We start from the raw sequence: 15306 nt of genomic DNA, 5'->3' as shown, positions 1-15306 counted from the left end.
TCCAAGCTGATCCCAGTGTTCCCCAAGTGCAGGCTATTCCATCTTCTCCACTCCCAAATTCTGAACGTACCAGATTGTGGAGATATAGGATTGCCACTGGTTGCAGAATCTCATCTTGATATCTCTAAATTGTTAAATTACCAATAGGTCTTTTTTTTCAGACTTCAATCATCATATGCTCACGTCTCAAATACAAATTAATTTTACTTAAAAATTAAAACAGGCTTTCCAAAGGCTACCACAAATAAATAACCGCCCAAACACAAATCTCCTTACTTGTTGTGCTATGTTTATAAACAAACAAAAAGTTATTTTAAAATTGCGTACATGTTTCATGGAACAAATCTAATGGTGTAGTTTCCATCATAGAAATAATTTTAAGACAGAAAAAAAATGTAGTTTTTTTCTAGAATTTTATTCTTTAAATTATTTTATAAAATCTCATATATTTCACCAATTAACAATTTTGGCTATTTTCCCTTTCCAACCCCACATATGTCCACATATTGATAGTACGTTTCATACCTCTTTACATAGACATTGTGCAATGATCCTCAGTGCCAAGGTAGAGGGAGGGAAGGAGCGGGGGAGAGAGAGAGAGGCAATGGGTGAGGTGATGTTTGTGTAGGGTTGAGGGGTTTTGGGCCTTGTACAGACAGAGCATGCCAAGAAACAGGAGGGGAAACGGGATGGTAAAGGGGGGCTGCCTAACTACACCATCACTATCAATATCAGTAACCGCACAAAGAGGTAAAGGGAGCATTGACTTCCACAAAGACTTGGAGTGTTTTCGGTGTCTGGGTTTTAACCGATTGTGTTCAAATGGCTCAATGTGTTAATTCCAGGACACAAAATAATAAAGAAAAAAAAAAAAAAAAACATGTCTCTTTCGCTCTTCCCAAATTCATCACCACAGATGAACATCACATGAGTTCACGTTAGATATAGACGAATAACAATTTGTTCACCACAGGATTAAAACAGTGCCCACAAACTTAGCAGCAGCCCTGAACACTGCTTAGCCCTTTGTAGTGACCTGTACAAATGACCGGTTTGTTCATCTGACATTCTGTCCTGGCTTCCTGAACCTCAGCAAAACCACACATCATTATCATTATATGAACTGTACATCATCCAGTTTAACCAAGATTCTGCTTTCTACTCCGATAAGGTATTTGTTCTTCATTTGGCAATGCGATCACTCTTGCGACATGGCTCAATGACATTATGGAGGTCGTCTTTGTTGCTGGTATGATTTGCAATGAACAGTCAGGCAACTAATACAGTGCACATCTGCGATAGATATTACAAAAAACAACTCCAAAAAGGCTTCGCTGGATGAAACAATGGGGGGTCCCTCAAGATCATTCACATGACCCTTAACTCTGCATCCAAATGGGTAAGTGTCAAAACATCCCTTATTTATGTTGTTTAAAAATTAAGATGCATAATTAAATAAGCTTATTTATATTGTATTATTACAGGCATTATATCCCTATAATTAGGAATGGGTCAAAACTAGATTCAGTATTGGTATCGTCCAATGCAGGACAAATATCACTGGATCTGATACTGTACAATAAAAATAAAGTCTGACAGGATGTGTAAACTGGAAATATGACAGGTAACATGCTGTAAAGAAAGAACATGAGGACAGCGAATGTCTGCCACACAGTTGAAGCACTGTTTTTTGAAATGGTTGGTTATAGCTAGGGATGGCACGATATCACAAACTCGAGTGATATCACAAACTCAAGTGTCTACCGATACCAGTCATTTTAGGCTTTTTCAACTAAGCTAAAATGCTGTTGCTGAATTATAATTTACATTTTCACAGTCTGTGCATCATGAAGCATGCGATATATGGGATTTTTGAATTGTGTCGGACCTTAAATCTTTTATCCGTCTGATATCCGATCCAGTGATTTTGACCAGTATCAAATGCATGTCAGCTAAGTCGTTTAAAGACTGTTTTGGGCTTAATATCAGTGTCAGTATTGGACACAAAAAGGTGACATTGAGTCCCTAAAGCTTATCGTGTGTTGCTGCATAATTCTGATAATACACCTGGTTAAATATGCGTCATCTTAGAAAACCCCATGTACTGGTTGTATGTGTTCTCTGAATTAGTCAGAATTATTTCCTTAGCTGTCAACAAACAGGCTATGTACAATATGTGTTTGTGTAGCCAGTCAAAATCATGTTAATGCTGAATCAACAGGCTGGTAACATGATACCAAAAAGAAATACAAGACGGCTAAACGAGTTTAAGGCATTACAAGAGTTTTCCTGACAGAACATAGAAGCGACAGAGCAGTCAGTGAAAACCAACGTGACTCAAACAATAATTTAGAGAGATGTGACCTTAAGTCAGCCCTTAATGGCACTCAACTGCTAAATACTTAGACTAATGACTCTGTCAATTTGTTTGAATTGCCGCTTCTTAACCTTCAATGTCCCCAAACCCTTTGAAATAAACCAACTCATCGTATAAAGGAAATAACAGCAGCAAATAACCGGATTGAGGAAACTCGTTTGAACCAAAGCCTCCACTTACTTAAAAGGCCTCAAAGTGAAAATGGTCAGTGTCTTCAAACTACACAAATATAATGCTGTAAATTCTTGAAATTTTATCAGTGGGTGCAACAAAAAGAAATATCTGTGAAATGCAGCACAATAACAATTTCATATGTACTTTTGTGTTGAAGCCACAATGTTTAATGTCTAATTTTAAGATGCCAGAGGCGACATTTTAGGCTTTCTGTTGAATGAGCAAACAATTTATAGTAATATGTGATCAACCAACATGAAAATAGAGTTTAGTGTTCGTGTTTTTCAATAAGAACAGATTTTTTGATTACAGCTTAATGGTGAAAAATTAAATTTTTAACCGAACAATAACTTAATCAAACTCAATACGCAATGAAAATAATCATCAGATGCAGTCGTAATTCATTATCGCTCGATTCTACTTAGTTACGCAATACAAACTCTAGGTGTTCGTGTTCTCGTGTTCACCAAATCAAACTACGACCGCCTACAGCACAGGGTCTTTGTGACAGTCAGGTATCGTCACAAGATAAATAACCTCTGCTCATCTTTCAGAAGCTAAATCAGTCGATTGTAAGATATTTTCCAAACAAATGGCATATCGGAGAAGAATGTCATAAATAGTGTTTCATAGGCTTTTGGGGCTAAAACCGCATTATATGCTAAAGCCATTTGAGGTAGACAGAAACCGTGTCTGAGACCACACTCTCATACTGTCTAAAAACCAATCAGCTCGTCGCACACTATTCAAGAATTGCAACTGCTTGATTCGTTGCCCAGCGTGAGACTTCCTGTGTGTGACACCACCTGAGACTGACTGGGAAACCACCGACCTAGAATAAGAGGGGAGCTGCAACATCACGGTACACGGAGGCTGGAGTAGTGTGATGAAAGCGGGGGGGTAAGGGGGAGGGGCTTGGAAATGACACAACTCAACAATCTACTTATCAGAATAAAGCCAACACACCGCAATTCTTCAATATCCCAAGTCAAGAGCAGCGTTGTTGTTTTTTTAACCTCAGTCCATATAACCACAAAGTATAGAGGGGTTGATTTACAAAAGCATGATCATTTAAATAGAATATATGGTGTCTGACCTGAACATGTCCCGTAGAGATATTGCCCTCCCCGAACCCCAAGAAACACAAGTTCATATCCCAAAACACTGATGTCAGACCTCATGCCCATTTAACAGTCTCACATTGTTCTGGAGAATAGATTAAAAAATATATACTATCCACTTTACTGACTTCCAGTGTATGTTTTATCTGTTTTTTTCCTTACTATTTTCAAGTTTAAAAAGATCTGCTTTGTCATAATGCAAGCTCCGTCTTTTCTACACACACGCACATTTTCACTCACTCTCACACACACTCTCACACACACATATTGTGTGCGTATATATTTATATATATATATTTATATATATATACTTATTTATATATTAGAGGAATCTTTAGCTGAGAAGTTAGGCAAAGTAAATATGTTCATTTGGACGGAATTCATTCAAGATGAGACGACATAAAAATTCTTTTTTTTCACCTAGATTCCCTTTTAAAACGGACAAAAATTTGAAGGATTTGGGAAGCGCTACAACATCACATGACTACTCAAGAGCAGGTACAGGAAGAAGGAAGAAGAAATAGATATAAAAGGCCTGAACTTGTACAAGGCAGAGAGATGGGCACGCGATATGGCTCTCTGTGGCATGTGCATACCAGAGTCCTACTGATAGTAAGAGAAAATGTACAAAGTTCAAGAGACTGTTATGAGAGAGCAAAAAAAAGTCCATCAGATAAAGGGCAAGATGGTGAATGAGTTATGGTGATGGAGCTGAAAGCAAAAGTGTAAGTGTACTAACACTACACCATGGGTTTAAGGGAGAAAGAAAAGAAATCTGTCTGCTTGATTCATCGGTACACCAGGTGAGATATAGTGCCAGATTTGAAGTTGAGCTGATGGTTGGGCACAAAGCTGTGCTGGGGATTCTTTCGTGTGCAGATATCCTTCGCGTACAGGCCCATGCATGAGTCACATGACACCTTGGAGCAGTTCACGCAGGTGTGCGATGCACCTGGCTTGTTGCAGAACCCGCACCGCGATCCCCCCATGCTCATTCGCTCGCTGCTACCTCCCTTCGGTGTTGTCAAGGCGACGGATTTGCTTGGAAACAGCTTCGTGGACAAGAGGGGCTTCTCCACCATCTGGGGCTGAGGGTGGGGGTGAGAGTGCGAGTGAGTCAGTGTGAGGGGGTGCGGGTGGAGATGAGAGTGCGAGTGGGTGTTGGAGTAGACGGAGAGCTTGTCCTTGACAGGGATGTATCCGTCCAGAGGGCGTGGGGATTTGGGGTGGTAGTCCTGGAGGCCACAGCAGGGGGAGGGGTCCACATCGTGACAGGCGGCACAGAGGATCATGTCACACCTCTGGCAGGATGCCATAGATGAGCAGCCAAGTCCGCAACCCTGACACTTCACGCTGCCATGGGCTTTGAGCAGCCAGCCGTCCCTTGCATCCCGAGGCTCTCTGGACGGAGGTCGGGAGGGAGTCTGTCGTCCTCCTGTCCCGGCGCCTCCCCGCTCAGTGTACAAGTCAATCTCATCCAAAGACGACAGGTGGTAGGAAGTGTAAACATCAGCCGGAGGAGGTGACTGAATTGGAAAGAAATCTGCGACCGGGCTGAAGGAAGGTGGAGCAACCACAGAGCAGAGAGATGCTGAGTTGCTGGGCCTGAGGATCTCATCCTTCATATCCTCCTCTGCATCCACAAACAGAGGCTCCTTCCTCAAGCTCAATGAGGCCTTTAAGACAGGCTTGCTAACTGCTGCGTGCCAATGACCAGCTCCATCTGTAACATCCACAGACTTCGACGGTCGGCTTCCTCGCCTGAGGTGGTGAGCGTGAGGCCTCTCTATATCCAGCGGCCGTACAGACAGCCGGACCATATCCGCCCCGAGGCTGTCACGTCTGCGGAGCGCCTCTGCACAGCCAGCCGCGTCGTCCCTGCAGCCTCTGCGAAGCTCCAGGGCCTCCAGCTCGGAGGCTGAGCCACGGGCTAGAGCCACTACCTCTCCCAGAAGGCGACACTCTGCCTGGGCCAGGAAGAGCTCAAACGCCAACTGGCGGAGATGATTCGCTCCTCCTGGGTGCTCCTGCAAATGGAACTGCAAATCATGGTCACATGTGTAGCCAATGGTGCGCATTAGGGAGCGGAGTTCAGCTTCGGCAATGGCTGACTGCAGATGGTACACGTATGGGCCAGTGAAGGTCTAAAAGAGAAACAAGTTCATCAAAATGAGGGTCAGTAAGTCTGGAACAGCTGGAGATGATAACCCTAAAATCTACAATGACACAGACCTCACATGTTAGTCCTCTCATGTAAATGTTGAATTCTGACACTTTTGATATTGTCGATGATATAACCATTGTATTTACATTTACTACAATATATGATGTATCAAAAAATAAAAACAAAACAAAAATCTAAAAATTAAAATTAAACCAGACCTACAAAGAATAATTTGCAGATGTTCATTTTATTATAGGATGTATAGGTCATTGTTAAGTGCTTATAAACACAGAGGTAGTCAAATAACTGTGAAGACAAGGAGCTGAGAATATGACTTGAAAGTATGACTGGACAATAAATATTTCATTCCATTACAAAGTACTTTTTCTTATTTTTCTGGAGTTTTTTTGGTGTTTTTCATACAGGGGTTACATCTGTTGTTATAATAATCAATTATTCTCTAATGTTTTTAGGGCTGTCCCTAATGAATTAATTAATCTGTCAATATTTTCTCAATGAATCCAATACTCGTTTGGTCCACAAAATGTGAGTAAATGTTGATTGTTGTTTCCCAAACCCTCAAAACGATGATGCGCTCAATTGTCTTATTTCGTCCACAAACCAAAATTAATCAGTTGTCATGATTTCTTTGTTACATGGAGCAAAGAAACATTCACACTGAAGAAGCTGGAAACGCAGAGGGATTGTTTAATTATAAAAAACAAAAAACACTCAAACCCATTGAATTGATTAGCAAAATAGTTGAAGATTAATTTTGCAATCGATTAAAAATACATAAAAAAATAAACAAAAAGAGGAAAGTCCATCTGGGTTTGTACTAAACATCAGAATTACTAATACATAATTAATAGGGAATAATAGTTTCTACCATAACTTATACATAGGCTGGCACTTTTACAAATGTAAATATGATTACACATTACTGGGAATGCTGATGGTGTTTTAATTAACAAGATTGTAATGTCAGCTCTTTGAAAGGATAAAGTTTCGGTGAACTCACTCACTCCTGTCACTCACCTTTATACATCTGAACTCCTTCTTCCAAGGGAAGAGCAGGAGGTTGGTACAGATGGTTTCCAGGGTACGGAAGGCTCTCTCCAGGCTCCTGAGGTTGCTCCCTCTCTGGCAGCGGAGCGAGTTCTCCACCAATTCGTAGAAACGCACCATGTGGAAACGTTGTGCCGGATCTGGTTGGTAGGCTCCGAGCAGTGCCGTGGCTGTGGAGAGCAGAGACTCACTGTCCTTGTATCTGCTTTTGTCCCACTCTGGTGCATTTCCAATCCCAGAGTATTCCCCTCCCTCCTCCAGGCGCCTCTCTAGTGCCGTCACGTACCTCCGGAACAGGTCTTCTTTTAACTTGGCATCCATTTTTCGGCAGCAGACTATCAGTCGGCTGTTAGACTTTTTGGAAACCTCGCCCCTTTTGGCACACACTGCACCAGGATGTTTAATTCAAGCACCATTTTTTGCCACCATTATTCACTCTGCACACTGGCTCACACTCAACGTTAATCACGTTTTGGTGGGGGGTGAGATGTTGCGTGCAATCAGCAGCACATCCTCTGGACAAGAGACGCATGTAGTGGTCGTTGATTTCAACTGGCGTAGCTAGGCTGCAGCCTGAAGGGATGCTTTCTTACAGGCATTGCTGGTACTGGCTCCTAGCCCGACTAGTTTCCAGTCTAAAAGACCGATATTTGTATTTGGGGGTTGAGTCTATTCCTTCCCTTGATTCAAGCATTTGCAGAGTTAAAGGTCACTCATCTTGAAGACCCAAAGAAGTTGCTGTGATTCTTCTCACCCCAAACTGTAATGACACAGGAGGGTATTAAGAAAATGGAAACGTTACAGTCAGACGCACACATGACAGGAAGGAAACATTTGTTCAAAGTTAGGACTGCAACTTACGATTAATCCACTAATCATTCCATAAAATATCAGAAAATGTTGATCGGTGTTTCCCAAACCTCACAATTATGATGTTCCCAAATATCCCATTTTGTCATCAATACAATGTTTATCAGTTAAGAATCCAGAAAATACTGGATTTTTTTTGATTACATAAAATCCACTCAAACCAATAATCAAAATAGTTGACATGGTCGATTCATTTAGTAATTGACTGACCATCGATTAATTGCAGCATCCCTACTGCCAACAATTTTGATGAATGATGAATAAATCTGAGTATGTTCTCAACGGCTCGAGATGCTAAGCCACTAGAGTGTTCTGCCAATTCAGTACGGAATGGTCATTGCTAAGAAAATCATTCAATCATTCAATCATCATCATCCTCTAAGTTCTCAAATACTATATATGCCGAAAATTCTATTTAAGGTATTAGGGAAATCAAAGAGATTACATCAGATAGGGCAACCATTTCTTGACCACATCACAGTGCAGAGAGGACCCACGTGATACCTCAATGTTTTGCTTGTGTTGGAATATGTATTCCTCTGTAATTTTTCCAAGTATACTATGATATATATATTTGCAGATGGCCACAGAAGTCCTCATTATAGAATAGATAATATTGTTTTTTTCTTAGCCTGCTTCGGGAAAGAGGGGTTGGAAGAAAGGGGTCATTGTTTGGGTTGTTAATTACCTTGACTGTTTTATATATCTGAAAATGAATAACTTGTTTTTTTTATGTATGTTCTCTGATTTCAGCATCTCAGAAGATTCAATTTGTAGGTATGGAAAACACACTGTTAGATTTGTTTCAGCATTTTACAACTAATTGATTGAGAAAGTAGTAGAAACATATTAATCGACTATGAAAGTAATAGCTAGGTAACCTTGTTTTGAAATTCTGTGTGGGTTGATGGGAGGATGCTTCGCGTGGGTTATATGTTGTAGTAAAGCTCATAGATTTGACAGCCACCTTATTTTCGTGACAACCAAAACTAGTAGAAATACACACAGCACTGTAACCCCTTTTGTTTTGCGTCAGTGACTATGTTAACAGACATATGACCCATGATAGCCTGCTCTTGGCATTTGTTAGCTTAAATTACTAACGCAAAATTAAACCAGTGGGTGCGCGTACGCCTAAACATCTGACACGAGAGTGTAAACAACAGCAGAGCTAGGATTCAATTCGTCTTCCCCACTCGAGCTGGCCCCGATTATTCCTGTCACCTCACACACACCACCCTTAACTGGCACCCGTTTAGCACGTTAGCATACATTAGCTAACAGCATAAGCGTGTCTTACTACTGCGCATCGAACGCACAACAGAACCACGCCGTGCGTTAACAACTAAATAAACAATGTAAGGTTCGAGTGTTCGTTAACTCATAATAATAGTGAAACCAGGCAAAACCCTGACGCTGCTGTGACTGACAAGGGGCCCCAGCTGAGTACAAGCTAAGCAGTGAACGCCCATTTCAGCGCAGCTGTGCAGCTAACACTTGCTTCGGCTAGCAGGGCGATCTATCGCTACATAGAGAGACATTTGTCGCTTTAAGAGTAAATTGTCTTAACACGTGCTGCGTGGCTCTTGGGCAGCCGTGTCTAATTCTGCTCCAGACGCGAGAGCATGTTGTTTTTGCTCGCAGAGAGACACCGCCGCCACTCGCACATCTTACCTTCATCAAGTGCTAGCCGCGGCTACCTACGCCTCCTCAACTGCTGGAAAATTCACATCAGCCCAATGCGCATGCGCACGATTCTGACAGTTCATTAGCATCAGTGGCCCACGTGCTGAGGATGCAGGGATGCAGTCTCACAAACCACATCTTCTCCTGTGTTCTACATCAGTGTTTCCCAAACTTTTCATACACGACCCAAATTCTCAATATTAATCAAGAACTCAATGACAAGAGCTATTTTGATATATTGTTTCTGGCTATTTTAATGCAATCTCTGTAATACCTTACATTATTTTGAGTCAGAAATTCAGCCAACCAGCAGTATTTGAGATGTGTTCTGCAGGTATAATTCTTAAAGGGATAATTCTGATTTTTGATCAGTGTGTTTGTGGGGAATGTTAATATAACTTACATAAACAAAAATATATATAAAGGAAATGTCATTTTCAAAGCTTACTTCCCTAATTAATCCTTAATCCTCTTTCTGTCTGGGCCAGTTGACAGGTGTAGCCAAGAGTCATTTGATAACTTTGAACAAATAAAAGATAGTAGTGTGAAAAGTTAGCAGTCCTTCACATTACTGAAAAGGTAGAAATGAAACATTACTAATTCCCACTGCCTTAAAACAGTATGATCAGTGTGAAGAAGAAAGTCGGTAGAAAAGGAAAAAAAAGCAGTGTCACAACATTGTGAAACAACCAGGATAGACAGTTATGCCAAAAGAGAGAAGAGTTGGTTTGAGTTTGCAACAAACCCCCAAAAATGTAAATAAAGATGTTGACTTAAAGGGGTCTGTTACTTTGGTGAAGTTTATTGTCTCATTTTTAAAATGAAATTAATACATCAGTTCTTGTACACTCAATACTTCTACAATACAGTATACTACAGACAAAGCCACCAACTGATAAATCAAGTGGGTAAATGGATTACAAAGTCATTAGTGGAAGCCTTAAATTGCTTTCAGTTGTGGCTTCATTGCAACTATGACTTTTAACAATTCAATGTTTGTTGTTTTTATGACTATACGTGACTCTTTCCATTTGCTGCTATTTTACACTGACTTCCATAACACAAATGAGCAGTTTCTTCACAATAAAGCAGTGTGTTTATACTGGCATTATTATTGTCCCTTTTGGGTCAGAATACATTGAAAATGGTTGGCATTTAAATCCAAGGTGCAGTCTGAAGGATACCTGACCTTATCTTTATGGTGAACCAGTTCTAGAGAAAAGAGCTGTACCTTAGGACCTTAGCATAACCAGTTTATATTTGCATACTTCCAAGTCTTGTTTACAAGTTTCACTCGTATAGCTAGATTTATGCACAGATGTAAAGAGGCATGAGCCCTAGTGTGTCTGTTTCAAGAAATGATTGCGTGAGAAACCCAGTCTATTCAGAAGAAAGGATCACACAGAAGTGGAGGAAATCCTCCAAGTGGAGGAGGAAATGGCTGAGAGAGGTCGATTGCAAGGCTGCTGCTGGTTACAACTGTGGGCTATTCAAAGAGATGTTATAGTTTCTCAAGAGGTTGTAATGGTAATCTGAATCTGTATGGCTTTGCAATTGATTGTGACATAGACAGAATTAGCCATCACATGATGTGAAATCAACTCTGTGGGAGTTAATCCAACACTCGATTTTTTGCTGTGTAGAGTCGAGCCGTGCCGTGCCGTGCCATACCAAGGTGAGGCCATGTAGTGGAAAAGCGCCACATGTGGAGGATAAAGCAGTAGACAATGGATGGATGGAACTAATTTGACAATAGTTTTCATCACATTTGTTAATATTTTATAGGTACTCATGACAATTCAGTTCAAAGCTTCTTTTTCCTTCTTCTTTGAATAATTTCTGGCATGCTGCACACTGAGAGAAGTGCACTGCTGCCCCCACAGCCCGGGACTGTCCATCACAGTTCTTCTTACCCTCCTCATCTCCTCAGCCTCATCCATATTCTCATCGTAATACAAACCTCTTCTTCTAATAATTTCGGGCAGGCTGTACACTGAGCGGTGTATGCTGCCATCCACAGTCGGAAGATCGTTATCACAGTTCCTCTCATCCTCTCAGTCTCTTTCATCTCACTTCAAAGCTCCCAACACAGTTCAAAGTGCTCCATCACATTCCAAAGTCCTCTACCCAACCAACCGTTGTGTCATCTCCCCGGCACCCACACTGCTATTTCACCCAGTCTAACTTGTTGTTCCAGGAAAACGATTTGATAAGAAGGAAACGCACGTAAGTTGGTAATGTGTCATAGGCGTCTGAATTCCTGTATTTCTGTAACCCGATTGTGCTTGAATACAGATTTATTTCCTGCTGTGATATCTTAATATTTCCATAAAAGTTTTGTGAGGGGGAGGAAATTATGAGAGTGGCATAATCTCCAAGCCTCCTGGTAGAATGTGGACACATTTAAGGGCTGTTTAGATTAGATTAGAGGTAGGCAAGAAATATCGTCTGAGATAATATCGTAATCATGTGCAAATGGACATGGAGTATTTAAATGACTTAGCAAAAACTGATCACATGACCTCTTGTTACCATACTCACTGCTACACAGGTTAGCCGTGCGTCCTTATGCTAATACGGAGGTCTTTAAAAAAATACTATATAATAATAATATTATTTGCTCTTACTTGTATACTCCACAATTTCCTGAAAACATTGGTTGGAATAAGGAACTAAATAGAATTTGGGTCTGTGATACATAATCTTGAACGTGTTCCTTAAATCAAGATAAAAATAATTGTATTTTCTAGATCCTGAGAATACATGTTTTTTCCATGTGAAACTTCTAAGCACTTTGTTTATTTCCTGGTTTAATAAGGACCGCCCCCCGCGTTTAAAAGAACGGAACCAGGACCTGGTGACGTCGGTGGGCGACTGTGTTTCAGTCAGTGAAGAAAAAGAAATGGCGATGCTCGGAGGTTTCAGCGCCGCACAGCACAAGAAAAACGTCTCGGACGGCGGCAGCGACGTGTCGGAGTTCGTGTGTCCGGTGTGTCTGGAGATCTTCGACTGTCCCGTCAAAACACAATGCGGACATACGTGAGTATCCCTGCGTTTTATTTCCGTTTGTCATCCCGTGCGAACCCACGTCTACAAGAAGCGGTGCAGCTGTGTTACGGGCTGAGGGAATAACAAGGAACTGCGCTGTGTTTTCAAACACGTCCCTCAAACACTCGCGGCCCTGCTTTCTGCCTTTGTTATGATTTGGTTTGCTACCAAACTCACTTGTATTTGGTCACGAAAACAGTGGCAGTTCGTAAAAATCAGTTTCAGTTTTGTTTACACCAAAGAGGAGGCCTCTACTGGGAGTTGTAGTTCTCAGCTACGCTGTTAAAACAGGCTAACGGCTCTGAAGGACTGCAAGTCCCTGCGCCCTCTCGAGGTGGGACTTTCCATCTGCCAGCTTCTAATTTCAGACAGTTTAGAAATGAATGGTTACACATTCATTATTGTAGCATATCATTTGTGATTCAGAAACCTGGTTAAATCCCTGGCTTTGTTATGTATGTGAACCCTGGAAACCTAGCTTGAGCACTTTGGATTCATTACAGAGACGTTTCCTCTGACTGGTCTGTGGGAACCAAGCAATTACCTTTTGATATCTGCCATTATTGCATTAATAGTCAGGAAAGAAACAAGTGTCATGACTAACTAGCTGTTGTTAGCATGTAATTGGCAACTGCTGCAAATTCAACCCATGTCCCGACTCATTCACACTCTCACTTGTTTTGTCTTCACTCCCATTACTCATATTATTTTGTTGACATGCAGACTATTTATATTTAAGAGTGTTATATGTCACTTGCATCGTTACACTCATATAACCCACAGTGATAAGATTAGTTTCTTTTGTATGCAGTTGTGTAGTGTCGGTGCATATGATGCCTTGCCTAATGCTGGATTACTATACTGTACTATACTATACTTATACTATACTAATACTTTCCACAAGTTTGCAGAGGTCTGCTATAGTCTACATGACGTCAATGTCACAATTCACCTCCTGTCCAGTTGGTGTTGTGCTCTTGTTCTGGTCAAAAAAGTGACAACAAAGCAGACGGTAACCACAGAAACTTGTTTGACGCAGTCTGATAAGGTCTACCCCTAGTACTTACACCTGTACAACCCGTTGCTTGAGTGAGTCTCCTGGCTTGACATTGCTCTTACTGGAGTGGAATGAACAAAGACTGCATATGAATGAACTGTGGCCGATCACAGTGACGGAAGGTGGACATTTTGAAGGGGCCCTAAGTACCTTTTAAATTGTGGGAACTTTTGGCAGCAATCGAGTGACATTGTTAGAGGGGTCTCTTAATTCGGATCCCCATGCAATTGTGTTGCTTTACCTACCCTGCTGCATTTCCCTGTACCTGTACAGTGCAGCATGTAAACCCCTTATTCTGGGCCTGGAATGTCAAGCAGGATTTGGGATTATTGAGATGGGAAAGATAGATGGATAGATTAGCCACAAGATGGGTGGGTGAATTTTGCTTTATTATGCCCTGCAGTGAAAAAAGTTGGTTTGAAATGATTTCTTTGACTCTGAAGGTCCTTCACATCTGTCGAGGGGTTTTGAGTTGGGGTCAGAAATTCGTTCATTGTGGTTTGTTCAGCAGCATTTTATTTTGACACCACGACGACTACTTTGGTATTTTATTGTTTTATTCTTCGGTACTACTAGCACTTTTCTTGATTATGGGACACTTGTCTGATTGCATATACCACCATATTTGATATTTTTTGTCCCATATTTACCTGGTATTACGCCTGTCCTCAGTGATCTGATCACGACCAGGTTGGCTGCTCACACAGAGAAAGCGAAAGAGAAAGGAAGAGTTGAGGAGGCAGTCTCTAATTTGTCCTGAGGACAGATCGCCCTCCTTTACACCTGGCATTGAAATGTGTTTTCTGTGATCTCATAATGATCGGATTGTGCTTCCCCACATGTATTTACACCTCAACAACAACAACAACAACAACGACGACAACAATGTTCGCCGCATTTGTGAAGTCGTGCTTTTATATGGAGTCCTCTTTGCTTTTCAAAGCAGGGGAAGAGGTCTTTGACATGCGGAAACCCAGTGAAAGTAGACGAGAATGTGCAGTTTTGTCGCTGCTATCATGCTAGTTGTGTTTACACTTCTGTTCAATCTGGTTACAATGCGTCTGGTTGGATATGTGGTATAAACAGTCCGTCCTCAGGTGTATTTACACCTGTATATACAAGTGGTCAGGTGCTGTCCGATTGCAATCCATCCATGTAGCTCAGGAATGGGGACACATGCGTGTCCAGCTGGATCACTGAGGACAGATCGTTATTTTGATCCACCCTCAGACTAAAAAAGCAGCTACAAAAGTACTAAATAATGTGGGTGAATCCAACTACAGAATTAAACAAAGGGGAACCCATCACAAAACACTTGGAGACTTGATTCAAATCTCTCGTTTCTCTTGTCTGTTTTCAGGTTTTGCCAGAGTTGTCTGCAGGAGTGTTTGCGACCACAGAAGCCCGTGTGTGCCGTGTGTAGGGCCACACTGGGCCACTGGACTAAAGCTGCCGATCTCGAGGCACTCATCCAATCATCCGTAGCGACCTGTAAGGGATGCGGCGCGCAGGTATGACCTTGCAAATACGAGACGTCCGTGTGCCCTGTGCTCATTACACATTAGTTGGGTTAGGAAATGAGGTTTTGGACAAATGTGCAGGACATCTGCTGACATCACATACCACACATTCAACTTGAAAACAATACATACTGATACTGGTTGTTTTATCACGCCTTCAGATTGGCCTTTCTCAGATGAGAAGCCACACAGCTGCTTGTTCAAAATACCAGGACTACATT

The 15306-nt window shown here is 41.5% G+C and overlaps 2 protein-coding genes across 2 annotated transcripts in view; one reads left to right on the top strand and one right to left on the bottom strand.

Moving 5' to 3' along the window:
• Window positions 1-394: 394 nt before the first annotated feature.
• On the bottom strand, window positions 395-9519 carry spata2 (spermatogenesis associated 2). Its single transcript, XM_058643464.1, has 3 exons — window positions 9449-9519; window positions 6875-7664; window positions 395-5816 (listed from the first exon to the last, which is right to left on the bottom strand). Exons 2-3 carry the CDS (start codon window positions 7223-7225, stop codon window positions 4461-4463), a joined length of 1707 nt encoding a protein of 568 aa, XP_058499447.1. The 5' UTR covers window positions 7226-7664; window positions 9449-9519; the 3' UTR covers window positions 395-4460.
• Window positions 9520-11570: 2051 nt separating this feature from the next.
• Window positions 11571-15306, top strand: part of rnf114 (ring finger protein 114) — a 9919-nt gene continuing 6183 nt past the window's right edge. Inside the window, exons 1-4 of the mRNA XM_058643619.1 lie at window positions 11571-11686; window positions 12279-12499; window positions 14926-15076; window positions 15247-15306. The exon at window positions 15247-15306 is cut by the window's right edge and continues 47 nt beyond it. Coding sequence (XP_058499602.1) covers window positions 12363-12499; window positions 14926-15076; window positions 15247-15306 — 348 coding nt within the window. The 5' untranslated portion in view covers window positions 11571-11686; window positions 12279-12362. The remainder of the gene's footprint in view (window positions 11687-12278; window positions 12500-14925; window positions 15077-15246) is intronic.

Source organism: Solea solea, chromosome 11 (genome assembly GCF_958295425.1).
Source record: "Solea solea chromosome 11, fSolSol10.1, whole genome shotgun sequence".
Lineage (NCBI taxonomy): Eukaryota > Metazoa > Chordata > Actinopteri > Pleuronectiformes > Soleidae > Solea > Solea solea.
The sequence above is the reverse complement of the archived record's forward strand: the minus strand, read 5'-3'. Positions and strand labels throughout refer to the sequence as shown.

Excerpts from the sequence above, each read along its gene's own strand:
- spata2 (XM_058643464.1), bottom strand. The coding sequence starts at position 7,225 with ATGGATGCCAAGTTAAAAGAAGACCTGTTCCGGAGGTACGTGACGGCA. Across the intron at positions 5,817-6,874 it reads AGGAGTTCAGATGTATAAAG|ACCTTCACTGGCCCATACGT; the intron begins GTGAGTGACAGG and ends TTTCTCTTTTAG.